Raw genomic sequence first — 27755 nt, forward strand, 5'->3', positions numbered from 1 at the left:
AGCTGGTAAAGAAACGCACAACTCTGTCCCCCAGCCCACGTGCACACGTGATGTGCACACGTACTGTACTTAACAACCCTGCAGAAGAGTAACCTGCACCCCCAAGATGGATGTGCCGACTCCTACTCAGGGGGAGATACTTAAATGCTTCAACATAGGCTAGCTGTAGCCTTGAACTACAAAAGACTGAGACAGAAAGGCTGCCCGGGGCCACCTCCGTCAGAGTTTCAGTTAACGAAAAGACCTCAGAGATTTGCTGAGTCCTGGTGTGTACCTACACAGGGCCACTGGTTTCTCCTCTCTGGCAAAAGTTTAAAGCCTGTCGCCTGCAACTTCTCTCAGTAATCAAGCCCAACTTTCATAGAAACTCAGTATCAACCCCATCTCTCCCTACCCTGGACATGATGTCTTTTCCTATTCATCTAACCCAAATACACTACATGCCCAGCACTGATTGGTGCTGGGGATGCAAGACAGTAAGTAAGCCAGAGCCCCACTCTGATGTCTGGGGCACGATTTTCCATACACACACCCAGTGGAGGCAATGGGGAATCCAGAGACACAGCAAAGCAGATGAAACGCAAACGCCACGGGGGGGTGGGGGGGTGTCGATGAGAAGCACGTGGATCCCTGGAAGATGAGGGCACAGGAGAGCATCTCAGCTGGGGGGTAGAGTGGGCGGAGCAGCCACCCAGGCTGTGTATACCTGTGGGAGCCCTCCAGCACCTTCCAGCAGGGGCTGGAGGTGGGTGGGATGGGAGAGAGGAGTCGGGTGTGACCTCGGAGGGACCTGGAGAGCTGGACAGGGTCCCCCTGCTTTTATTCTGGGATTCGGGAGACACTAACACAACTCCCAGTGTGGGGGTGGGGAAGGGCCAGGCTGGAAGCAGGAAGGTGTCAGGGAAACAAAAGGATTCTTCCTTGGTCGTTGCTGGGATCCCCGCAACACGCCTTCTCAAAGCACGAATCAGATCTGCAAGCCAGGGCTTCCCTGCTGGCTCAGCGGTCGAGAATCCACCCGCCAATGCAGGAGCGGGGGTGTTGATCCCTGGGTTGGGAAGATCCCCTGGAGAAGGAAATGGCAACCCACTCCAGTATTCTTGCCTGGAAAATCTCATGGGCAGGGAGGTCTGCCATGCTGCAGGCCGTGGGGTCGCAGAGTCGAACATGACTGAGCTCAGTGAACAACAACTTGTGCATCCACTGAACGGATTCTAGGGGCCGGACGTGGCCGAGGTTGGGTTGGGGGCGCTGCTCTGAGGACCCAGAGTTTGTTGCTTGTTATCCAAGGACGCTCAGTAGGCTTCCCCCAGAAGGCCCACTTCTGCAACGTGCTTCAAGAACGAACAATCTCATCATCCCAGCCTGGACCAACATTTTCCAAATGTGAGTTCCATGGGAATTTAATGTGTTCTATCTATCCCAATATATGTAAATCAACAGATCTCACTACAGACAAACAAGCTTGGGGAAATGCACCCCACCAAGCCCCCTCTTAGTGAAGTGAAAGTCGCTCAGCCGTGTCCGACTCTGCGACCCCAGTCCATGGAATTCTCCAGGCCAGAATACTGGAGTGGGTAGCCTTTCCCTTCTCCAGGGGATCTTCCCAACCCAGGGATCAAACCCAGGTTTCCTCCATTGCAGGTGGATTCTTTACCATCTGAGCCAGAAGGGAAGTCCAAGAACGCTGGAGTGGGTAGCCTATCCCTTCTCAGGGGATCTTTCCCACCCAGGAATCAAAACGGGGTCTCCTGCATTGCAGGCAGATTTGTTGCCAGCTGAGCTACCAGGGAAGCCCAAGCCCCCTCTTGGAGAACTGCAAAGCATGTCAGCATATTACAGACTCTGAGAAGTCCTGCATGAAGCAACCTGTGTGGGAATACTATCCCAGATCAAGAGCCGTCTGCCCAGGGTCGAGGGCTCAGATTTTACAAGCAGAGATCCATCCCACTGCTGCCTTCCTGAGCATTCCGCAGGCGCTCAAATAACTTGATGTGTACTGAGTCTTTATTTCTCCGGGGGTAGAGAAAGCCACGCGCCTGGAAGCTCACCATTCCCCAGCCCCTGACTCCAGACCCTGTTCACGCGATCTCTTCCATCGGAGACTGACCAGCAGGCCGCCTCCCCTTTGGGCTCCCAGCTGGCCAAATGGAGCTTAGAGCAGCTCTGCCAACAGCGCCTGCTTGTTTACCAGGCACGCCGTGGATGCAGCTTCGCGGTAACGAGGCCAGCACGAGCCAGCAGGCTGACGTGCTGAGAAACATTTCCACATTGAAAAAAAGCCTTGATTCGGAATGAACTGCCCCCCAACGCTGGCAGGGTAATTCACTCCACAGCAGTGGTGGGGAGGGTGGCCAGGAAGATACTCAGGAGCAGAGATGCTGAGTTAAAAAGGTGCTAATTTTATGCACCGCAGTTACGCTTTTGACTATAATTACACTTGAATCCATGTGGCAAACATTTCAGAGATTTCAAACATTTTCCCACCTCCTTCCCAGCACGGAGTTCATGCTGTTAAAAAAAAAAAAAAAACGCACCCAGAGATGGAGGGAAACACCCTGACTGAGAACTCACCTTCTTCACAACACTGAGCTTGTCGGGGGCATGGTCGAAGAGCGTGTCAAAGGCGTCCCGCTCTGCAGAGACACAGAGAAGGGTTTAAGGAGACGCGGGTGCTGCTCTGATCATCCCTTGACATCCCCGGAACCAGGCAGTGTCTAATCCCCCGGCATGTTCCACCTGCCTGGAAGCCTTTGCACTCCTGCCAGAGCCAAGAGGCAGGTGCTGACAAGGAGCAAAATCAAGGGAAAGACGCTCTGAAGGGTCCCTTTAACTCAGTTTCTGCCTCTGAACACGGAATAGAGGGGAAGCGCTCCTGGTGCCCATCCATCACTTCCTAGTCTCTCTCCGTTTTCCCCACACACCTTATCTTGCCGATACATCTCGTGAATAAATCCGACCACTTCCCCAGGTAGTCATGGCCACCACCCCCAAACAAGCCCTCACCTGGGGATGGGGGCTACAACTTCCTGCTGAATGGGTCCCACTCCGGCACTCCCAACCCCTCCGATCCATTCTCCCTTGAAGGCCCAGAGAGCCCTTTAAAGTTTTGCTGTTCAGTTGCTAAGCTGTGTCTGATTCTTTGGGACCCCGTGGGCTGCAGCGCACCAGGCTTCCCACTTTCAAGTGTAAACTGGATCATTTCTTTCCCCCTCCCCACCCCTGCTTTCTTTCTATGAAGAAAGCTGAGCACCAAAGAATTGATGCTTTGAACTGTGGTGTTGGAGAAGACCCTTGAGGGTCCCTTGGACTGCAAGGAGATCCAACCAGTCCATCCTAAAGGAGATCAGTCCTGGGTGTTCTTTGGAAGGAATGATGCTAAAGCTGAAGCTCCAGTACTCTGGCCACCTCATGCGAAGAGTTGACTCACTGGAAAAGACCCTGATGCTGGAAAAGATTGAAGGCGGAAGGAGAAGAGGATGATAGAGGATGAGATGGTTGGATGGCATCACTGACTCAATGGCCATGAGTTTGAGTAAACTCCGGGAGTCAGTGATGGACAGGGATGGATGACGTGCTGCAGTCCATGGGGTCGCAAAGAGTTGGACACGACTGAGTGACTGAACTGAACTGGACCCCACCCCTGCAGGGACTAAAACTCTCCATCACTCTCTCATCACTCTTATAATAAAATTCTCTGTCTCTCCCATGGGCCCATAGGGTCCACAAGTTCAGCATCACCTCCAACACCACCCCCTCAACTTCACTCCACCCACCGGTTCCTCCCTCTGTGACATGCCCATCACTGGGCCTCTGCACCTGTTCCTCACCAGCCTCACCTCCTTGAGGTCATCTGGGGGGCCTTCTACGACCACCTGTCTCTAAAAGGGCACCCCACTTCCATTCTCTGTCCTCTCACCCTGGTGCAACTTTCCTAGCAATTACTCACGGCTGTCAGTAAAGAATCTGCCTGCAAGGCAAGAGACCCAGGTTTAATCCCTGGGTCGGGAAGATCCCCTGAAGGAGGAGATGGCAACCCACTCCAGTATTCTTGCCTGGAGAATCCCATGGACAGAGGAGCCTGGCAGGCTATATAGTCTATGGGGTCGCAAGACTCGGACACGACTGAGCAACTAAACCACCACCATCACTCTGTGTGAGCACGTTCTATTTTTTCTTCTCTGCTGGACTGTCCACTCCTTGCAGCCTGGGACCACTGTCTCACTTCTTCACTGCACCATCACTGGTTCCAGAACCGTGAAGGGCCTGCAGCCAGTGCTCAGAACAAAGGAAAGGGCCAGGAAATCCTGCTCAGAACCCCTCACCAGCTGCTCTTCCCCGGGGTATCCGCCTCTGTGAGAAGATCCCCAGGGCTGGAAGGGACCTGTCCCACGGCGTCCCAGGGACCCCAACCCACTCTACCTGCCTGCCACTCGTGGGCCCAGGCATGCCTTCCAAATTAACACAGAATCAACCCCTTCTCTTTCAGTTGTGAGGCCACCAGAGGCTGGGGCGACGTGGCCGTCTGGACCAGGGGCCTGCTTCCAGCCTGACACTGCCATGGCGGGTCACATGGGCGCAGACAGAGCCCACTGCCGCCTGGAGCCCAGGCAGGGGGGCGGAGGTCTGAGGGTGGGACCCAGGGCCGTGGGGCAGTCGCTGCCAGGACGGAAGGGGTGGGGACGAGGCCATCTAGAGGCCTGGGGCCCTTCGGTCCTCAAGGATGCCCAGCCCCCCACGGTGCCTGGGGGTGGTCAGTGCTCAGAGAACCTCAACCAGCAGAGAGGCCCTCTATCCAAGCTGGGGCTGGGACTCAAATCCCCTGCGTGGAGTCTGGGGGAGGGCTGGGGTAGGAAGAGCCCTGCAGCTGTCTGGAGGGGGCCGGAACCCGGAGCTAGAGATGACCCAGGGCCTGCTTCAGGACTGCATCAACTGAGAGAGGGGAGAAATGAGAAAAAGGCGGGTCATGACCGAGGGAGGCAGAGCCTGCGCCTCTCCTGGAGGAAGCATCCCAGCTACTCCCCCGAGGCCGCCCCCAAAGGCAGGCACTCAGCACCCACTGGCCAGGGCCCCCAAAGGCAGCTGGCCCAGCCCAGGTAGCCTCCCCCTTGGCCTTGGGGGCAGGCAGCAGGAAGGAAGGTTAGAGGCAAAGAGGAAGGTGTGTATGCATGGTGTGTGTGTGTGTGTGTGGTGTGTACACACATGTGTGCACAGGGGTGAGGAGTGTGTCTGCAGAGGGGCACCCCGCTTTTTTCACCTAAAGGCCACCGAAAGGCCCGACCCTGCAGGTTTTCCTCCCCCTAGCTTTTCTACCGCGGCAGCTGTAAATTATTTTTATAATCATCTAAGTCCGATTATACTCAACAAGACAGTCTGCTAAGAAGAGGGAGGGAAAAAAAAAAGCTAAATCTTCACAAAGCAAAACACAAACTTTAAATGCAGCTTAAGAAAACCCCCAGGAGCAGAACAGCCTTGACGTCAGCTGGGTATATTTAGCCGAGCCACCAGAGGCAGGGCAGCAGGGGGGCCATCGAGGGGCCTGGAGGCCGGGGCCCCACGCCCGCTCGCCTGCACCTGGGGGGCGGATGGCGTCACAGCCGAGGCCTGGGGAACGACAACTAATCTGGCCAAGAGCCTGGGGCCCATGACGTAGGCAAAGCGTTTCCCTCCATGAGGTGGGGGTGAAAACAGACCCCGGCTCACCACCAGTGTTAAGGATTAAGCAAGGTAATGAATCAAGGGCTTCCCAAGTGGCGCAGGTGGTAAAGAACCCGAATGCCGATGCAGGAGCCACGAGAGACGTGGGCTTGAGCCCTGGGTCGGGAAGAGCCCCTGGAGGAGGGCATGGCAACCCACTCCAGTGTTCCTGCTTGGAGAATCCCATGGACAGAGGAGCCTGGCTGGGGGGCTACAGTCCACAGAGTTGCAAAGAGATGGACATGACTGAAGCGACTTAGCACCCAGCACGCACAGAGAAACAGGCTTCCCTGGTGGCTCAGACGGTACAGCATCTGCCTACAATGAGGGAGACCCGGGTTCAGTCCCTGGGTTGGGAAGATCTTCTGGAGAAGGAAATGGCAACCCACTCCAGGATTCTTGCCTGGAAGATCCCACGGATGGAGGAGTCTGGTAGGCTACGGTCCTTGGGGTCGCAAAGAGTCGGACGCGACTGAGTGACTTCACTTTCACTGTCACGCACAGGGTATAAAGGGAGAAGCAAGAGTGCCACTGATGTCCTCTTGTCCTGCCCCCACCCTGACCTCCCCGTAGGCTCTGGGGACAGTCACAGGGATGAATGAACAGGGGGCAGCCCCGCCCCCGGGAAGGGCACAGGCAGTCCCAGGATGGGTACCAATAAAGCCAGGAAGCGGCTGCAGCAGCCAGGGCCTCAGTGTTCACCCAAGTTCAACTTCCAAAGATGCTCAGCTTACTCCAGAAGAAGTGGGCCCTGTCTGAGTCTACGTTCTTGAAATCGGAAGGTCTGTCCCAAAGTCCTGAATTTCTGGCTTCTTTTGAAGAAAATACGGGAGCCGAGGCAAGAGTGAGCCTCCATTCGCCCTCCCCCACTCCCAGCATTGACGAGCCCCCGGTGGAAGTGGCAGCAGACTCCCCTGTTCGCCCCCAGGCACCAGCACCCCCACCACACACAGCACAGAGGTGGCGGGGGTGGGGGCAGCCCTTCATCATCCAGTATTCCCACCACTTCCCTCTTTCGTGTGACCCATCTGGTCCCTGGGGGCCCGGAGCCTGGGGACGTGGACACAGGCCCGGGGTTGGAGGAGCCCTCATGTTTGAGTCCAGGCTCGCTGGGGCAAGAAGAGGAGGGTGTTCTGGGCAGAGGGAACAGAGAGCCAGGAGTGGGTTCCAGATGGCCTGGGTGGGTGGGGGCCGGGGCTAAGAGGGCTGGGTCCCTCGAGGGTAAAAGGAGTGGTGGAGGGCAGAGACCAGGAATGAGGCTGCAGTGTTGGGAGCAATGGGGAGATGTGAAGGGGCGAGACCAGGGGCTGCAAGGAGTCCTGAAAGAAAAGGAAGAAAGCTTCTCCATCCTTCTCTCCAACTTCCTGAAGCCTGGGAGGGGGAGGGGCGCCTGCGGAGGAGAAGCAGCCAGCAAGCCTGTTACCATGGAGACAGGGCTGCAGCTCCCCAGCTCCCTGGGGGAGAGAAGGGCCTCCCATCAACCCGAGCCGGGACAGTGGAGCCCGAAGGAGGTGGGTGGGGGGTCCCAGGGGAGGTGCAGAGTGCCCTCCCACCCCCCACCTCGCTCAGAGTGCTAAGGTAAGAAACTGAGGCCAAGAACTGGGCTCCCTGTGAAGCCTGCACCACCCCCACGCCCTGCCCCAGGGCAGACACAAGCCAAGGAGGGTCTGCCTGGTGTTCCAGTGCTCCTGGAATGTGTGTGGTCCAGGGCTGGGGATGCACGCAGGGGACGCACGCCCCAGCCCACAGGAGGCTCACAGCCCAAGGCATGCTCAGTCGCGTCCCATTCTGTGACCCCCACGGACCAGAGCCCGCCAGGCTCCTTTGTCCATGGGATTCTCCAGGTCAGAATCCTGGAGGGGGTTGCCACCATTTCCTCTTCCAGGGGAGCCTCCCGACCCAGGGATCGAACTCGCGTCTCTGACATCGGCAGGTGGATCCTTTACCACTGGGCCAACCGTGAAGTCCATGACTCAAGGAGCCACGTGCCAAGGGAAAGAGGGCAGGGCCAAGCGCAGGTCCCTGACTGTCCAGGAGCCTCCATGCCTGTCAGGCACGGAGTAAAAGCGTTCCCAGCGAGCAAAGAGGTGAATAAAGAGATAATGGAGGGGAGGGGTCAGAGGACAGGCAGGCATTCGGGCAGGGGCATCAAGGAGGGCCTCCCTGGAGGAGGTGAGCCTTGGGGGAATCTAGAGGGGGAGCATTTCAGGCCGAGGGTACTGCGCGTACAAGAGCTGGAAGCGGAGTGCCGGAGTGGGGGCTGCTGAGGGTGCAAAGCGGGGGTCAGAAGGCCAGAGCAGAGAAGAGGGGTGTCCAGAGGGTGGTCTAAGGGGGCCTTGGAAGCACCTGCAAGGGCTGCAAGGCTTTAGCTTTCGGTAAGCTGGGGGTGAGTGGAGGGAGGGGTTAAGGAGTGCAGAGGAGCCAACTCGAGGGGCCAGTGCGGGGAGATGATGGGGTCTTGGGGCCGCAGGACCGGAGGGCTCCTGCAGGACACAGGCTGGCGGAAGCTGCTGCATGTCGGGGTAATCAGGAGACCCGGAGACCTGCGTCAGCAGGAGCCGGAGCTGGGGCGGGCGAGTTGCCTGTCACCCACCAATGGCCTGTTTTGCATTTCAGGAGCATGGGTGGCCCCGACCTAATGAGGGCGACCACTCCAGGCTCCTCGGCCTCTCAGGTGCCACGGTGCACCCCCCACCACGCTCAGCCATCCCTAGGGACTCTCAGCCGCCATCCAGTCCACCAGGCCCCCGAGCACCCCTTCTCAGGGCTGCCAGGGCCTTCCTGACTGAGCACATAGCCCCTTCTAGCGTGGGAGGCTGCACACAGACGCCAGAGGAACTGACCCCCCCGAGGTTCCCCGACTAGTCCAGGCCCGCTAGTCCTGGCCCCTCCACGGACGTGAAAACACACAGAAAACCAAGGCAACACTCGAAGATGCTCGGAGGGCCCCACTTGAGTCACCTCTGCCCTCGACAAGCCCACTGGCTCTGAGCCCCTCCTGCCGAAGGGACAGGGAGGGGACAGCAGGGTGCCCTGAGCCCAACCCTCCCGCACACCCAGGGCAGGGCCAGGTGCCCCCACACCGGCCCTGGAGCTGCACTCCCCACCCTATTCTGCAGCCTCAGCAACTGAACACAGGAGGATTCCTTTTCACTCCCTTTTTTAAAAATGTTTTTTAATAATATAGACATTAAAAAGAACTCCACTGCTACTTAAAAAAAAAAAAATGAAGACTGAATTTCCCCAACACAGCTCAAGGACTACTTAAGGACACTTAAGGACATATAATTGCTGCATTTTCTCTGGTTCAAGACCTCTGGGAACTGAAGAGCCGCTCGTCCTCTTTGTACCCGAGTGGCAGGGGTACCTCTGGTCCCCATAATCACCATGAGGCCACAGAGGCCAAGCCCGGGGGTGCCCCCGAGCTGCACCCCTCACCCCAAGGCCCCCACCCGCAGCTAGGGACAAGCTCCTGTGGCCAGCTCACAAGGCACTCAGGAAACTTCTATTTGGTCTCTATTTTCCTCCTAACATCTATACTCCCCTCTCTGCTTGCTGGAGAACACGGCATCTGGGGAGTGCTGAGGGCTTCTTGATTTGAAATATCACCAAAGCAAGGAGCCTGGCTCCAGCTGCCTCTGGTTGTGACTAAGACCTGGGGGCTTCCCCTCCCGGAGGGCTGAAATGCTGCCATGAGCTACCCTTGCACCTGCCACCCCTCGCTGAGATGAAGATGGGATGGTGGGGCTTTCATGGGGCAGCGGACAGCTCTATGGGAACAGCCACTAAAAACCAACAGAGAAAGAGGAGGGCCCTGGGCCAAGCAGAATGAACGTCTGTTATCTCACAAAATCCACCAACAGCCCCGAGGACCCATTTCATAGATGGGGAACAGTGAGGTGAAGGAGGAGGCCAAAGGTCACCCAGCTTCGACCACAGTCACTGCTGCCTGACTCTAAGGTCTGTTAAGCCAGAGATTTTAAGGTGGAAAGCTATGTATGAAAGCACATCCCAGGACTTCCCTGGTGGTCCAGTGGCTAAGACTGCCCTCCCAATGCAGGGGGCTCCAATTCCATCCCTGGTCAGAGATCTAGGTCCTGCATGACACAACTAAGAGCTCGAATGCCGCAACTAAAGGTTCCATGAGCTGCAACTGAGATCCAGCACAGCCCAATAAATTAAATAAATGATCCATTTGGTAAAAAGTACATCCCTTAAGGAACCTCTGAACCTCCAGCTAACTAATGATGCTCTGTATTCACAGGGACATCCGCCCTCCCCCTTCTCCTGGTTCACTCCAGCCCACCACACTTTTCTATCCCCCCGCCCAGCCTCCCGACAGCTGTGAGAAGGAAACTGCACTCCAAAGCCCGCCCTGGGCCCTGCGGCCTCCGAGTGACCGTGCGAGCCCTGGGGGCCTCCTGGGGCAGCCCCACTGTGCCCAGTGATCTCAGGCGCCCCATGCCCTCCCTGCTCCCCCCCAGTTACTTACCAAAGCGCCCCATCATCATCCTGCAAACAAGAGCAGAGAGAAGCATCAGACGGTGCTCAGAGCTGAGTGAGCCGCGGGGTGGAGGGTGGTGGGGATGCCCCCCCGGCCCCCAGCTGGCCAGTCGGAGACGGAGTCATAAAAATGTGAGTCCCACTGGATAAGTTCTCTCCCGCTCTAATTACAAACAGGAGGTGCTTATGTGGATTCTAAATGTTTGCACAAGACCTGCAGCAAATAGACATCTCTAAACCACCCTTTTAACGCCATTTGTTGGGGGAACGGGCATTTAATCGAGGGAGTAGTTAACATGGATAACATTTCAGCAGAAAACGGGTCTTTTGGCACCTTGAGCTTAAACTTTAAAATAAAATGATTATAATCCATCACATGCTCGGTCATGTCCAACTCTTGTGACCCCATGGACTGTAGCCACCAGGCTCCTCTGTCCATGGGATTCTCCAGGCAAGAACACTGGAGTGGGTTGCCATTTCCTCCTCCAGGGGATCTTCCCGACCCAGGAATCAAACCCGGGTCTCCTGAATTACAGGCGGATTCGTTACCACTTGAGCCATCGAGGAAGCCGCGAGTTTAACCTTTAAAATACAAGGGTGCAGACTACCCAGAGTCACATTCTGGAGAGTGAGGACTACGCACTTCCGGGGAAGCGGGAGACTAAAGGGTCCTGGAGAAACACAGGCTGGGCCCTGACTCGAGGCGAGAGCTGAAGCCACGAAGGATGGGCGGCTGGTTCCTCCCGGAGGATCTGAGAGCACAAAGGCACAGGTGTTTCTGTGCACCAGCTTCCTGAGAGGTAAACAGACCTCAGCCTCACCCCCAAGCCCCTCTAGACTCAAGTCCTTTTCTCCACCTTATTTAACAAGTAGTCTCTAGAGCACCTACGATGCACAGGCCATGTTGCTGCTAAGTCGCTTCAGTCGTGTCCGACTATGTGCGACCCCAGAGACAGCAGCCCACCAGGCTCCCCCATCCCTGGGATTCTCCAGGCAAGAACACTGGAGTGGGTTGCCATTTCCTTCTCCAACGCATGAAAGTGAAAAGTGAAAGTGAAGTCGCTCAGTCGTGTCCGACTCTCAGCAACCCCATGGACCGCAGCCCACCAGGATCCTCCATCCATGGGATTTTCCAGGCAAGAGTACTGGAGTGGGGTGCTATTGCCTTCTCCGTGCATAGGCCATAGAAATATGGAAATAAACACCCCATGGCCCTGCCGCAGGACACCTGATGGTGAGAGAGACTCCTAAGCCCACATTTCTACACAGCCCGCATGCACCAGAAATGAGACATACAGGAGATGCTACAGGAGGTAAAAGGAAGCCAGCTACTCCTGCTTGGCAAACCGGGAAGGCTTCCTGGAGGAGGCGACCCATAGGACAGAGAAAACCTGGAGTCTCGGAGACCAGGCAGGAAGCTGGGTGGCCTCTGCTGGAAACCTCTCTCTACCTTGACTTTGCGGCACCCCTACACGCGCCCCCTGCCCCACTGCCTGAAATTCCCACAAGGCCCCTGGGCTGGATTTCACATTTCTATGGACACGGTCTTTCTTGCCAGCTAGACCGCCATCCCGGGAGGAGTGGAACCGCATCCTCTCAGCCTCTGGGCACCCAATACGGTGCCCAGCACACCGCAGGCCCTGTGGGTGCTGGTGACCGGTGTGAATCGTTGGGGCCACTCTCCCAGGGGCTGGCTCTGGAGACAAAGCTCCCACTGCTCCCTGCTGCCCTCTCAGGGATCCCTCATCCGCTGCGAGACCAGGGAAGACGGACGCAGTGTCTGCCCATCACTACAGGCAAGTAAAAGTTAAGGATGTTGAAGGAGGAAACGAGGGAGAGGAGTTTAGAAGGATCGGGAGGATCCGTAGTCCTCACTGATTCATCCATCTATCTTAGCTCCATCAGAGGGAGGGAGCCCCCTACCATGAATAGGCCTGGCTGCTCCCACCCCCTTCAATGGGCTATCTGCCTCCTGCTCTCCCATCCAGGGGAACCAGGGACGCGCTGTGACCCCCAGAGGACAAGGACACAGCACGCAGGGGCCAGAGGCCTGCAGCTGCCCTGTCCCTCTCCGGGGACCCTGAGGACACCGGGAGGAAGCCTGCTCCACGAGAGTGAGAGACACGGGGAGCCCCCACCGGCCAGCGCGACCACCAGACTGTCTGCAAATAAAGTGACTGTCGATTTAAGCCCCTAGGTTTGGGGTGGTTATTTACACAACGATGGATAACCATGACGCTAGCCCGCTCCAGACTCCCCCGGCAACTGCCCTTTTCCTGCTCCCGGAGGGGCCGAGCTGCCAGCTTGAGACCCCTCCCCAGGCCAGGCTCAGCACCCCGTCCCCGTCCCCCCTCCCCTCCCGTGGGCCATGAACAGCTGCGCACACAGGTCAGGAAACAGCCGTCTCTCCCGTACACCTGACGGCTCCCACACCGGGAGTGGCCTCCTGTGTCGGCCTGATTTCTGAAAGACCATCCATGAGCCCATGACACAGTGATTAATCACTCCCTGAACTGAGCAGGGGGGTGAGCTGAGATGATCAATTTTTAATGTCCTGTTTCATCTGAAACAGCTTTAGTAGGGAGGCACAGAGGCAGCGCATTTTAAAGGTTCTCTGTAGGGAGTCCTAAGGCCTCTTACAAACCACACGCAAAATAGAGCCATTTGATTTGCTATTTTCAATAGATTTGAAGCTTTTCAGACTTCTTAAAAATTGCCCCCTGGCCTCGAGAAGGCCAGAAATGGCTCAGGACTTTCTCAAAGGAAGTCCTAGTTTAGATGTGTGCCTCTCTCCCTCTGATGGAGCTAAGATAGATGGATGAATCAATTAGGACCACGGGTCCCTGGACCAGTCTAAACACCTCTGCCCCGTTCCCTCTCTCAACATTCTTTAAGTTCACCTTCCAAAATAAGGAATAACAGTCCACATCTTTGGAGACTAACTTACTTCAAAACATTAAAAATGTGGACGTCGTTAGCATGCCTACTACAAGGAAGTTCACTGTTACAAATTTCCCCTCATTCTTACAAGAGATTTCAAATGTGATCAATTATATTTTTCTTTATTATTTATTCCCTGTCTCATTCCAGAAAAGATTTCCAGCAACGCAAAGAAGTTTTAATTCATATGTCACAGGTATTGACTCATTTTTCTATTTAGGGAGAAAATAAAAGATATGGGATTTCTCATTTAAACACCAAACCAAACTGCTATCTTGCCCTTCTTCAGCAAGAGAAACAAACAAAAAAGAAAACAAAGAACAAAAATCAAAACCAAAAACACTTTGAATGAAGTGCACGGAAGATGGAAAGGTAGGGTGGACGCATGGAGAAAATTCCACCCCAGGGTCAAGGGTCACACAGAGGAAAATGGCCCCCACATGTGTGAGGGTCCCTGGCTGGAGCAGGGCCTGGGGGCGGGGTCCACTTACTCGGTGGTTGTCGTCAGCTCCTCGGTGACGTGGCTGGAGTGCAGCAGGCCTTCCCGTTTCTGAAAACCCCAAAATGAGCAAGCAAATCAGCACCCGGGCAGGCAGGCAGAGCAGGAGGGCATCCCTGGTGGGGCAGCCACTCCTGAGGGTGGACTGCAGGTGACCACAGGGGTGGTCCTTTGGTGGCTGGAAACTGCCCCCATTAGCGCCACGCCAAACCCTCTGCTTTCCACACTGCTCTTAATGCAGCTTTGGGGGTCTCAGGAGAGCCACCCCAGCTCCCAAAGGACGCCCTGCAGCTGGGGAGGCAAGGAGCATAAAGGAACACGTATGACACGAGGGAGGCGCCAGATTAAAGAACACATGTGCACCGGGCTGAGTAGGGTCTCCCAGGAGCCGTGTCCATGCAGAGCCTCAGAGCGTCACCTCAACTGGAAAGAGGGTCTCCGCAGATGTCACGAGTTAAGACGAGACCGTAATGGATTAGGGTAAGTCCTGGCCGAAGACTGGAGTCCTTGTGAGAAGAGAGAGACACAGGAACGTGGACACAGGGAGGAGGCCACGTAAGGCGGAGGCAGAGACTGGAGGCACGTGTCCACAAGCTGAGGAAAGCCAAGGGTGCCAGCAGGCGCTGGAAAAGGAAAGGAAGGACCCTGGCCTAGGGCCTTCGGAGGGACCCAGTCAGCACCCCGATCTGGACTTCGGGCCTCTGTTATGTGAGGACGGACGTCTGCTTTTTTCAGCCCCCGCTTTGTGGGATTTTCTTCCAGCAGCCCCAAGACACTAGCGTGGTGTGTGACACAGCTGTCCTGGGCCTGGCAGGAGAGGCGACGACGGTGGTAGAGGGAAGCCTGTGTGTCCCAAGGTGGCGCTCGGCAGTCTAACCCAACCCCACTGTGAGCCCCTACTTGAACCCCTCCGTGGACGGGGAGCTTGCTTCCTGCTGGACACCTCTCCAGATCCAAGCTCCCCAGGCTCTCCTGAGCTCAGCCTCCAGGGAACTCTCACCCCTGGATAACCAGCATAGGGCGGCCGTCAACTTTCCCATGGCTTCACCCTGGCTGATTCTCAGGATTCCCCACAGTGGGCTGGGGGTGGGGATGTGTGGCCCAGAGACATGTTATCCACTTGCTCACACATCAAAGGTGCATCAGGCTCCCACCCGGCTATGGACCCAGAGCTGGGTATGAGTCAGACAGACTGAATATTTTGAAGTCTATAGTAGAGACTCTTGAGAATCCCTTGGACTGCAAGGAGATCAAACCAGTCAATCCTAAAGGAAATCAGTCCGGACTATTCATTGGAAGAACAGATGCTGAAGCTCCAGTACTTTGGCCACCTGACGCGAAGAGCTGACTCCTTGGAAAAGACCCTGATGCTGGGAAAGAATGAAGGAAGGAGGAGAAGGGGACAACAGAGGATGAGATGGTTGGATGGCATCACCGACTCGATGGATGAAAGTTCACGCAACCTCCAGGATATAGTGAAGGGAAGCCTGGCGTGCTGCAGTCCATGGGGCTGCAAAGAGTTGGACAGGACTCAGCAACTGAGCAACAGCAACACAGTAGAATCTCAGTCTTATGGGGAAAGCACTAGAGCTCAGGAAAACCAAGTGACCTTCCAAGGCCATGGTCCCAGGTGCAAACGCAGCCTTCCCTCACTCCTTCCCTCCACGAACTGCCACGCTTCTTGCATTTCCCCATCTCGACTGGGTAACTGGACGTGCAGGGAACAGGCCAGGGCAGCTCTGAGGCCTGAGGTGGGCCAGTCCCTGGGGCCTCCCCTCCCGCCTCATTTCTCTCTGGCCATGGCCCAGAGGATCCTCCCGTGACCTTGGTCAGGGAAGAAAGCGCCAGCAAGCGCCTGCCTGGGCCAGTGAAGCATTCTGCAAACCCCAAGATTTTCCTGGACCAAAGTGTGGGCCTGAAAGGAAATACCCTGGGTACTGATGCAGAGAGTTCACGGAGCCTGGAGTCTGACGTACGTGGGTTTGGGAACCACGTTCTCATGTGTCCCTGGGAAGCCTTTCCCGGCCGACCGCCCTGGGTGAGCATCCAAGATGAGGGGAACAGGCACGGTGCCCTGTCCATCACCACCTCTGACCACAAACATTCCCTTTCGGGAATCAGATGCAGCAGAGCGGCAGGAAGCCTCGCCTGGGGCCCCAAGGGGCATTCCTGTCCATCAGGTCTGGGCCGGGCTGCGGGGGTGATGGAGGGGTCAGACAGCTTCGAAAAACACAGGATCAGCCAGAGTCTTGCAGACCGCAGAGACCATGAGACTGATAAGTTTAAAAACCAGAAGGGAGTGTGGCGCTGGACATCTCCACGAGAGACATCAGGTTCCAAGCGTAACCTCAGTGCTCTGGCAGAAGCAGCTGACCCTTGAAGACCCCAGCCTGTTCTCCTCCAGCGTCCCCCACATCAGGGCAACGGCTCAGGACACAGTAGGTGCTTAATGTATGTTTGCTGGACAAGACTGCACACACAAAGCCAAGGCAGGGTCTATGCCCTTAAATTCAGAGGAAATCGACACGGAAGCTCCAACTCCAATCAGGCGCACCCTGATGCCCCGTTACATTTTTCCAAATGAAGCAAGCGAAATGACCCTCAAAAAGAGATGGGGGGGGATGGTGGATGTAATTGGCAGTGAACGCAGGGAGGCTTTGATTGGGGTACCAGAGTGTCTATTTCATTCCTCTGGTCTCAGCCCTCTCCACTGAGTAATAAGCTCATTCAAGAGGCCTGAATTCCAGCTACTTGGCTTTGTAGAGACATGAATGCTCTTTTCAAAAATGTGGAAATTAAACCTCCACGCACTCAAGCCTTTGAATCTGCCTCTCTTCAAATCAATGCCCTTGTTCCTGCTCCATCATTTATCTTGAAGCCAGGGCAAGGCATGCATTTTGTCAAGAGGAAAAAAAAATAAAATAGAAGGTAGCCTCTTAGGGGAAAAAGAACAAAAAGCAGGTGAACCAGAAGAGGAACGAGGAGGAGTGAGTCTCGGAGCCTCTGGGGAGGAGCCGCAGGCAAGCGGACTGCCAGGCTGGCAATACTCACCCGCACGACCACCACTTGCACGGAGACGTGTTCCGGGAGGTGAATTGGGGCCCGAAAGTGCATGGCCAGGGCCACGAGGAGGTGCAGGATAGCCACTAGATTCTTCCCGTGGATCGCTGGCCGGGGAGGCAAGGAGGGGACCGTTTTAGATCATAAGACAGGAACCCCAAGCCCACGTCCCAAAGGCAGTGAAACCAACCCCAAAGGGCCCAAAATGTAAGCACAGGGAACTATACTCAGTATTTTGCAATAGCCTGTAAGGAGAAAAGGGGGCTTCCCAGATGGCTCAGTAGGTAGAGAATCTGCTTGCAATGCAGGAGACTCAAGAGTTGAGAGTCCGATTCCTGGGTTGGGAAGATCCCCTGGAGGAGGGTATGGCAACCCACTCCACTATTCTTGCCTGGAGAATCCCATGGACAGAGGAGCCCGGGGAGGGGGGCTACAGTTCATGGGGAGGCAAAGAGTCGCACACGACTGAAGTAACTGAGCCAACATAAGGAAAAAGAATCTGAAAAAACATGTATGTATAACTGAATCACTCTGCCAAACACCTGAAACTGACAGAACGTTGGAAATCAACTATACTTCAATTTTTAAAAAGGAAAAGGGGAGAGAAGGCAATGAAGATGCTGAATGCAAATGAGAGCTCAGGAAAACCACAGGCGGAACCACAGGCCATGGAAACATGGAGAGAGCTGAGAAGCAGCCTGTGCGAATTTGGTTCATTCAGTTCTGGCTTCTCGTTTTTCTCTTTCCTGTTGGCCTCAGGTGACTTATGCAACTGCATTCAAAGGCATGCTGTTCGTAGAAGGAGTGAACCAGGGGGTGGGGAAGGAGAGAGCATGGGCAGGAACGCACAATGGGCACAGGAGGCGGGAGAGGTTCAGGAGGAACAGGTCACCTGGCCGCTAACCCACCCCAGCCATGCACATTCTTATCTGGGCGCTTAACGGTCCTTCCTCTATGCCACCAACCGTCTCCAACAGGGAACGCCAAGCAGGGCAAACGGAGCTTGGGGGTGTCGGACGTTGACTCCCGCCCTGCCTGGGGCCCTGGTTGCCAACCCAGCCCCACCAGATCTTCTGCAGGATGTGGGCCAAGGCGTGGTTATCACGCGCCCTGTGCCAGGCTTTACTGACTCCCTCCCCCAGCTTCACAACCCAGGAGGCGGGTCTGTCCTGGGTCTCCATGCCAAGAAGCCGGGAGAACCGGACTGCAGTCTTGGTCTCACCCAAGCGCAGGGACCCCACGCGGCAGGGAGAATGTCTAAGCTGTGCCCTGGCAGCCCCGCCCTGGGGGTGAGGCTGGGCGGTGGGCAGCTGGGTCAAGCCCTTTCCAGCCTCTCATGGTCAATGCTCCACTCCTCTGGGTTTAAGTTCCGGCCAGCATGCTTGGTGACATACTCTGGGCACCAGACTGAACCCCCTCCCGAGGTCCTGCCTTGGCGAGTCACCAGTAATACAGCTCACTGGGTGTTGGTGCCACCGGTATGTGGGGTGGAAGAACCCCTCAAGCTTCTTCTGTCTTATAACCCAAACCCCCGCCCTGGCTCTGGAAGTCTCCCTTGACCAACCAGAAACAACCCCTCTCCACTCTAAAGCCCGGGGACATCAGAGCATCGCAGGTGTGACTTTGCCCCTTGCCGATGGGCCCCCAGGACCATCGCCTTCCTCCACTCCTGGCTGCCTCTCTCAGACCCAGATGGTGACCCGGTGGACCCGCAGATGAACGACTAGGCGGAACACTCAACGGCCAGGCCCCCAGCTCCCTGTCCCTGACCCGCCGGCCGCTTACAGTCCACGGTCCACTGGAGCGGCCGGCTGTGGGGCCGCAGCAGCTCCTGCACCGCCTCCAGCACCGTCTGCAGCTTCTGCTTCTGTCCGATTTCTGACTGGGTCACCTCGGCCACGTTCAGCTTGCAGTCTGCCAGCTTTTCTGCAACAAGGACAAGAAGAGTGTCAGGAAAAGCTGGAGGGACTCAGGGCCACCTGGTCAACGGGCTGTGATGCGGTCTCCCCACCCACGGCATGGCCGAGTAGATAGGATCACCCCCGGCCGTGAGGCCCGCCAGGATGCTGAGCCATGGAACTCTGAACTTGCAAGTCACCGTCGTTTCTTAGAAAATCGTGCCAGCAGGAAAATGAGGGGCAGGGAGGTCAAGGATGCAAGTGTGGGTGTCCCACCTGGGAACATTCTGTGCACAGAGAATGGACAGGATGATTCAAGGTGCGGCTGGGGAGGCGAGGAGGTAACCTGCAGGGGTGGGCCCGGAGGTGAGGAGGCTGGGCCAGCGGGCTCCCGGGGGGAGGAGGACTTTGGTGAGAGAACAGGACGGCCTCAGGTGTGGTCCCGGCCTCCTTGCACCCTGCACGCCCCCGTTCTTCTTTCTCTAGTGCTCGGACAGCATGGTGAGAAGGGTTATGAGATGTTCAGGTCCCAGCGACTCTTTTCTCACCAAGAGGGAGCAGGAAGCAGTCAGGGGGAGCCGACAAACACGGTCACGTCTGCTCCAGATTCGTTCACGGAGACTGAGCTTCGGGCTTCCCCAGTGGCTCAGCTGGTAAAGAATCTGCCTGCAATGCGGGAGACCTGGGTTTCATGCCTGCGTTGGGAAGCTCCCCTGGAGAAGGAAAACGCTTCCCACTCCAGTATTCTGGCCTGGAGAGTTCCATGGAATGTATAGTCAGTCCATGGGGTTGCAAAGAGTCGGACATGACTGAGTGACTTTCACTTTCACTAAGCCTTGGCCTTCGAGCCTTCATTCCCCTCCCGGGCGGGGCTGGAGGGACCCCTCACTGCACTCCTGTTGAGGGGCAGGTGAGGAGGGCTCCCCAGGCTTCCTGCCTGTTCACTCATTCCCAGACTCAGGGGTTCCCCAACAGCTCTCCTCTGCAAAGCAACAGGACATCACAGGACATAATGAGATCAGGAACCCGGACGGTGATGAGAAAGTGCTGGGCACAGAGCCTGAAGCACTGTGAGCCTCAGGCACGGAGGTGCCGGGGGCGGGGGCACTGCTGGGAGGCAGGTGCAAAGGCCATCGCGTCCAGGCCGGGCACAGGCAGGGCTTCTGTTTGGCCAGTGGTCCCCGGCAAGGTTCTGTTTAAGGCGTCTTCTCCGGAGGCCCCTGTTTCTTCAACACGGTCTCCCCACATCCTCCCCTCCCTCAACCAGCACAAGATGAAGCAGTTTAATAGCCCCCTTCAGGATCCTATGATCCTGCCACACACACCCTGCTGTGTGATGGCACAGCAATAGCTGCCGGGCTCAGGACACGCCTTCACTCGTTCCCTCATTCGTTCACTTACACAACAGTTACTGAGCACCTACTATGTCCAGGTGCTGTCCTAGGGCCGGAGGCAGCACAGGCCAGGGAGGGCCCTAACGGAGGGGTCATGGGGGGGTCAGCCACACCTGAACGGCATCGGCTCTCGTAGGGCAGGCTGTGCTGGAGGCAAGACAAAGCAGCTCAACAGAGGACAGACGTGATTCCCGTTCACGCATTTTAATTCCCCCCATCTGTATCTAATAGGTATGAGCTGAATAACCCACCGCTGTCTGTCCACACGCGTGCTCACTTGCTCTGTCGGTCTGACTCTCTGCGACCCCCATGGATTCTGCCAGGCTGTAGCCCGCCAGGGTCCTCTGTCCACGGGATTTTCCCAGCAAGAATACTGGAGTGGGTTGCTGTTTCCTCCTCTAGGTTGTCCATATGACCCCCCACCCTGAAAATACACAGAAGTTCCCCAGGCAATCAAAAGACAGGGACAGGATGGAGCAGAGGCCCCTGGGGAAGGAAGCAGGGCTGCAGAGAGCCTCGCCCACCGGCGAGAGATGGGGAGCCAGGCAGTCTCTGCGGTCCCTTCCAGCCAAACCTGCAGACGGAATGTCCCGGGTGATGGAGAAGGGAAGGAAAGGGCAGGAGGCCGCTAGAGCTGCTGTCACAAAGCCCCACGGGATGGGTGACTTAAACGTGGAGATTACTTCCACACCGTCCCGGAGGCTAGAAGTCCAAGATCAAGGTGTCAACAGAGCCAATCTCCTCTGAGGCTTCTCAAGGATGTCGGCTTGCAGACATCCTCACCTGGCCTCCCGTCTGTGTGTGTCTGCATCCTCATCTCCTCTTCTTAAAAGGACAGCAGTCTGAAGGGTTTAGGGCCCACCCCAGTGACCTCACTTTAACTACAAAGATGCTGTCTCCAAATACAGTCCCATCCTGAGGTCTTATGACTTCAGGGGGGACACAGCTCAGTCGATAACAGAAAGCAAGACGGTTGGTCGAGCCTGATGCTGCCTGCGGCCACATCTCAGGAAACTCCCTCTGTGGGAAAGAAGAGGTCCTTGGCCGCCCGTATCAGCCACATCCATCTGTCCACTGATGGGGCTTGCGGGAGTGGCTCAGGGCTTTGGTGTGGCCAGGACCCCTCTCTCCCGAGCCTGGGAAGAGCCAGAGGAAGATGGGCTGGGCTCTCAAGGGGGCAGGAAAACATGGGCGAATATGGGGCTCTGGATACTTATTACGGGAGGAGGCGTCTGCCTTTCCTCCAGGAGAGGGGAGAGCCTGAGTCCGAGCAGGACGGCAGCCAGCCCGGGGGCCCCTCATGGCCCACAGGTGGTCCCCCCAGACAACACTGCCCATCCAGGAGTGTCACCCCCTGGAACCTGCCCTGGCAGAGGGTCTGGCAGCTGCTCCCAGAATCCACTCTTAGGGAGAGGAACGCATGCGGGGGCCCAGTGGTGACCCACAGCTGGTCAAGCCAGGGTCTGCTCTCTGTCCTCTCCCCCTGGCTCCTCCCCTCTCCTGGCTGGACCCTTCAGAATGCTGTCCTGGCCCCTCCCCCCGATCACTGACCGCCCCCGCCAGGGCCCTGTCCCCAGACCTCTTCTCTCTATACAGAATGAGTGAAAGTCGCTCAGTCGTGTCCCACTCTTTGCGATCCCATGGGTTATACAGTCCATGGAATTTTCCGGGCCAGAATACAGGAGTGGGTAGCCTTTCCCTTCTCCAGGGGATCTTCCCAACCCAGGAATCGAAGCCAGGTCTCTCACATTGCAGGCAGATTCTTTACCAAGCCCAGAAATCAGGTTTTGGCTTGACATTCATCCAATGTCAAGTGTTAGCTTTCTGTCTTTGGAAAGCAAAGAGCTCAGTGTCACTGCTGGCAGCCCTGGTGCCCAGGGTCATGCGATCCCATTGGCTACTGCCGCACCTCATCAGCACAACAGCATCGTTAACACGACCCGGCAAGACCTTGTGAAGTTCTGTTAATATCTGGATAGTCTCCTCCATTGTTCTCTTCTTCAAACAAAGTGGTATGTCAAACCGCTTGACACACAAGAGATTTTAGAACTGCCTTATCAAGGAGCACTTATGCAAGACAGCCAAACAGGATGGAGCTGCAGCTCCTTGGGAATAAAAAGGCTGCCTGAGCCAACACCGACCTCTTGTCATACATTACAGATAACAAAACGGACGTAGCAGGACTCACGTACGACCACAGCTGTTTCAGAGCAAGTCTCGCATTTGCTGAGACCAACAGAAGGGGGGACCCAACGGGTGTGCCTTGAACAGACAAGGACTTCTTACGGGTTACCTGCTCTCAGACGCGGCTGTGGCCCTACTCCAGACGAGGGTGCTGGCATCCTTTACCGGGATCTACGGTTGAGATGCGGGGGCACCTTGAGAGCCAGACTCCCATCGTTAGATCTAAGGCTTAGGGACACAATCTTTTCAAGGGGCTGGGTGAGTGAAGCCATGGCTGCATGCAAAAGGAATCAGAAATAGAAGAGTGAGTGAGCACCACACTTTTATGTCTGCTTCTGAAACTATTAGAAAGTATCTCCTTTGGGCAGTGAATAAAGCAGCGGTTCAAAGGACTATTTCAATAAAGCAGCGTCATCACCAACAGCTACGTCTTCAAGTCCAGGAGTCAGGGGGAAGCTAGGTCTTTACATAGAGAAGGAAGGAGGGAAGCTGATGACTCTGGGCAGCTTCACCACCAATGCAATCCTTGTGGACAGGGTCAGCCCAAGACTCATGCCCTCCTCCGTCCTCTGCTGAAAGTAAGCGTCTACCATCACAAATGTCCATTTCAACGACCTCGAGAGCAATCTAGCACGCGACACACTGAGAACCGCGGTACCGACGATACAGCATGAAGCAGCAAAGCTCCAACCAACATTTTTAATAATCAAATTGTGGCAGTGATTAAACAATCTTCACAACGTTTCAGATTTGCTCTTACACCAAAGTTCATTCTAAGATGTGCGCTCTCTGCTTAGCCAAACAGAGGTTTAATTCTTGGTGCGGGGCGTTCAGCCAAACACTGAATTTGAACACTCCCTGTGAGTGGGGCCACCTGGTCCCATGGTATTAACCATCTCAGCCGTGCCTGTCTCCACTCTCTCCCTGCGGTTGCCCTGGGCAGGTTGGGCATCTCAGCCCTGGCAGATGGCACACCGGCCTCCCCATCCCCACGCCCCTCACTACTCCTGAGGACTTTCTCGTTCACTGGTTGCTCAGGCCACAATCCTGGCCATCAGCTGCCAGCTTTAACCTCCAAAATATCCTCCGCTTCCACCCCACACTGAACCACCCCATCCAACGCCCAGGAAGCTGTGACAGCGCTCTGACTGACTTCCCCATCTCCCCCTCCTGACCCTGCTCCCTGCCATTCTGCACCCAGAAGCCCAAGCGACCTTTCAAAGCACAAACTGCGATCTCATCATGGCCCTGCTCACATCCTCAGGTGGCTTCCTGCTATGTGTAATAAAAGCTTCTGTCCACCAGGGCACATGGCCTGTCCACCGCCGCCTCCTGCAGCCTCCTTCCGCTGCTCTTTAAACACTACAGACTCCTCCTCTCTTCAGAGTCCCGGCCCGGAAGGTTCTTTCCATGCCAACTGGTGCAGAAGTCGGCTGGGATGTCAGCTCCCCTGGGGGCTGCCCCAAACTGCCCAGCCTTTCCAGCCCACCCAGCTCCATCCCTTGTAGACCTCTCTGATTCTCCCCATAGCGCTTGGCACTCTTTCTGTTGTGGCCACACCATGCGGCTGGTGGGATCTTAGTTCCCAGACCAGGGACGGAACCCATGCGCCCTGCAGTGGAAACACGGAGCCCTAATGAGTGGACTTCCAGGGACGTCCCAGGCATTGTCTTAGACCGTCCATTTGTGTCTTGGAGCATCAATTTGTGTTCACAACAGTTCTCTTTCTCCCACCAATGCAGAACAGGCATCGGTGGTGGGGCACGGGGACCTTCCTCTCTTATCACCACTGAGCCTCCACACTCGTCACCCTATGGGTAAAAGGGCGTTCGTTCAGCAAACAAAGGAACAATCAGAATAGACACACCTTCTCCTTCCTCACGTGCTTTCCAAGGACTGACTGAACAAGGACACCACGTCTTCAGAGCCGGGTACGTGACACGGTCCCCACGGCCTCCCAGGCTCCCCGCCCAGATTACACTGTCTGTAAGCACTGCTGTGCAGAGTGTGCAAACCAGCCCGCGGGGACTGGGCTCAAGGAAGGACGCAGAGGCTGAGCCAAGTCCATGACCCGGGCAGCTGCAGAGGCTGCGTCCTGCAGGTCCAGGGTCAGCCCCCTCCCCATCAGTCTGCTTTCCCCAAGCATCTCCACCACCAAAAGCACCCCCTAAATCCCAGGTGCTGACTCAGACCCCCCTACCCCCAGCACATCCCTGCAGAGCAAAATGAGACCCCACCCCAGTGCTGGCCCCACCTCGAAGGAGTAACCCTTCAGGTGGTTTGTGGGGAGACCCCTGCACAGGACAGCACATGTCTGTGGGGTCATTAAGGGGCAAGGAGAGTGAGCAGATGGGCCCAGAGAGCAGGTCTGCACCCCACCAGAGCTGCAATGGACCACTAAGAGGGAAGTCGCAGTGGACACCAGGGCTGGGATGGACGACTAGCAGGCGAGTCCCAGTGGACACCAGGGCTGGGATTGACCACTAGGAGGGAAGTCCCAGTGGACACCAGGGCTGGGATGGACCACTAGGAGGCGAGTCCCAGCGGACACCAGGGCTGGGATGGACCACTAGGAGGCGAGTCCCAGCGGACACCAGGGCTGGGATGGACCACTAGGAGGCGAGTCCCAGTGGACAAGGGAACACTGAGTCTTCCAGGCCACCCTCACGGGGGCCTGAGAGAGGCGACCTGGAGCCCAGTTGAAGCTGAAGGCCCAGGGATGCCATCTGGGAGCCGAGGGCTCAGGCCCACGGCTTATGAACAAGTGACCGATGACGCCACATACAGCATGGTCCAGCTCCGGGCCGCCCCTCCCGGGGACTCACCCAGCAGCTTCTGCAGCACCTGCCCGTCGTACAGATCCTCCTCCAGCTGCTTCACGATGATCCTCTCCTCCACCAGCACGTCGTTGATCCAGTCGATGAGGGCCTGCGGGTGGACAGGAGTTACGGCCTCGCTCGCTGGTGCCTGGAGGGCCAGGCGGTGACCAGAGCGCGTGCAGAGGGGGAGGCACCCCCAGGGCAGGGGCCGGGCGAGTCCGAGGGGGGAGGCCAGCTGCTCTCCGTACTCCCCACCCCCAGCAGTCTGCCGGGGGTCCCTTGGGATTCACAGGAGGCCGGGCGGAGGGTAGCACTGGGGGGAAACAGGCTGCCTCCCAGAGGGGGACTTGGGTGTGTGCGAAAACTCAGCCGAAGGAGATGATGGTATTCACCACAACGTGGGAGGCGAGGGGAGCAAATGAGGAAACATCAGTAACACACACGGCCCGAGGCGGGACAGTGAGCCGTAAAACGTCCACACCCGTCCTGCCCTTAATATCCGCATTAAATCACATGAACCTGAAGCTACAAAGAGAAGGGGTCCTGAGTGGCCGCAACTTACGGCTCTGAGAGCCGGCTCCCAGGGGCACACTGCTTTTCTGAGGCTTTACGGAGGTGGAAGCCACATTCCACACAATGCACCTTTTTAAAACGTGCGATTCAGCGGTTGTCACTAGACTCACAAAGTTGTACAACGGGCACATCGCCCTCTGAAGGACAGCTCCATCCAAAGGGAACCCCGTACCGTCAGCAGTCACTCCTCCTTCTGCACACCCTCGACCAGCTCCTCCCAACCACAAAACTGCTCTCTCGAGGGTTTTGCCTGTTCTGGATCCTTCATATGAATGGGAATCAAATCGCACGTGATCTTTCGTGTTGGGCTTCTTTCCCTTGCTGCTGCTGCTGCTGCTAAGTCACTTCAGTCGTGTCCGACTCTGAGTGACCCCATGGACAGGAGCCCGCCAGGCTCCTCTTTCCACGGGATTCTCCAGGTGAGAACACTGGAGCGGGTGCCATCACCTTCTCATTCTCTCCCTTAGCATGAGGTTTTCAAGCTTCACCCACGTTGCAGCACATGCCGGGGCCTCGCTCCTTTTTACGGCTGAGTCACGGTCCATTGCTCAGAGAAACACACTTTACGGATTCATTCACCAGGTGACGGGCATTTGGAGTGTCACCCCTTTGGGCCTGGTGTCAGCTGAGCTACAATGAACACGGGCATGCAAGCTTTACCTGGACACACGTGTTCATTTCTCTAGACCAGCCTTTTCACAACAAGCTTGCCTTCAATTCACCGAGTTTAATATATCATAAAAGAAGACAGTTTCAACTGTGAAGATATCTATGGAGACGCAGGATTCCCACTGAACAGAATCTCATTTGGCCAACACTGCTTAAGGCGCTTCTCCTCAAAATGAAAGCGATGCCCTGAATAGACTTGATCAAAAATGTATGTAGTCCACAGCTTCCCTGTGGAGCAAAACCAATAAAACTGTCTAATTGGTCCCAATGACCTCCTGGAGATGGGCACTGATTGGTCCTCTCGGAGAGAAGCAGAAAGGACACAAATCCAGCCTAGAGTGTCCTCTGTCACCCTCTGACACGCCACCTGCAAAACCGGCCACAAAGCACATTTCTGTGGAGTATGTTCTATTTTCCCTCTAACTCAGAAAGATTAAATCAGACACACAATCCCACAAAGAATAGAAGTAAACGTAAATTAAAGGGAGGACTGGAGGAAGAAAGAGGTGCGCAGCCCTGCAGCATCCTGGTTCTGCCAAAGCCACCCCAGCAAGGTGGGTGGGAGGAAGGTGGCCCCACGCTGCAGACCTCCTCCGTCCGCCTTCTTCAGGGAGGGAGCATTGGCCCGGGAGGCTGGGAGCCGGACATGCCCGCCCAGCGGCCTTCTCTCCCTGCATCCAGCACCTTCTCCCATCACCCAGCTCCGGCCTCCTCTGACCACCTTCTCAGTGTCCGTGTGTGTGTGTGTGTGTGTGTGTTTTGGGGGTCCCCATGACACCTTCCCCTCCTCCAGATCTTCAAAGAAAACAGACCTGGACAGCTCCTCTCCACTCTCCTCCAAGGCCAGCTCATGCCATCCTATGATGTCCAGTGCCTCCCTCCTGGTCCCAGTAACCCCCTAAAGGTCCAGCCCCATCTCTGCCCCATCCTCCTGCTAGCGTGCTTCATGAGCATCTCTATTTGAACATGCTGCCCCCCCCCCAACTCTCAAATCTCCTTATATGAGAAGCAAACAGGATACCGTGTGCCAGCTTCAGGAGCCTGGATTCCACCCCTTTATCCCTTCATCCCACTTCCTAACTGCATCCACTTCTCACTGTCTCCTCTCCCACCGCCCTCGTCCAAACCACCTCCCCAGGCCATTGCCACAGCCCCGCCGACCAAGCATGCTGCCTCCTCGCTGGTGCTCTTCAGATCCCCAAGCTCCTCTCTGCCCCGGGCTTTTGCACATGCTAATCCTTGCAGCCTGAACGCACCTCCTCCTGCCTCCCTCACTGACTGGCCAGCTCTCACTCATCCATCAGGTCTCAAGCTCTGTGATCATCCTCTGAGCACCCGTCCACCCCACCCAGCCACATTCCCCAACATGGCTCTCACTGCACTCAAGGGCCTTGCCCCAAACCTGTTCACGTTTGCAGTGAGAACATAACTTCATTTTTAGCTATCTCCCTGCTGGACCTGAAGCTCAGTGAGGGCAGAAACTATGGCCTCTGGTCTGTGGCTCTGTCTCCAGCACCCA

General features: G+C 56.3%; 1 protein-coding gene across 1 annotated transcript in view; it reads right to left on the reverse strand.

Annotated features, from left to right (window-relative positions):
* The window catches only part of PARVB (parvin beta), a 119287-nt gene that overhangs the window by 13992 nt on the left and 77540 nt on the right, over positions 1–27755 (reverse strand). Inside the window, exons 4-9 of the mRNA XM_040234520.1 lie at positions 25001–25103; positions 18485–18625; positions 16691–16806; positions 13632–13690; positions 10190–10209; positions 2575–2636 (exon numbers count right to left, since the gene is read on the reverse strand). Coding sequence (XP_040090454.1) covers positions 2575–2636; positions 10190–10209; positions 13632–13690; positions 16691–16806; positions 18485–18625; positions 25001–25103 — 501 coding nt within the window. The remainder of the gene's footprint in view (positions 1–2574; positions 2637–10189; positions 10210–13631; positions 13691–16690; positions 16807–18484; positions 18626–25000; positions 25104–27755) is intronic.

The sequence above is a fragment of the Oryx dammah genome, unplaced genomic scaffold, assembly GCF_014754425.2.
Source record: "Oryx dammah isolate SB20612 unplaced genomic scaffold, SCBI_Odam_1.1 HiC_scaffold_29, whole genome shotgun sequence".
Classification (NCBI taxonomy): domain Eukaryota; kingdom Metazoa; phylum Chordata; class Mammalia; order Artiodactyla; family Bovidae; genus Oryx; species Oryx dammah.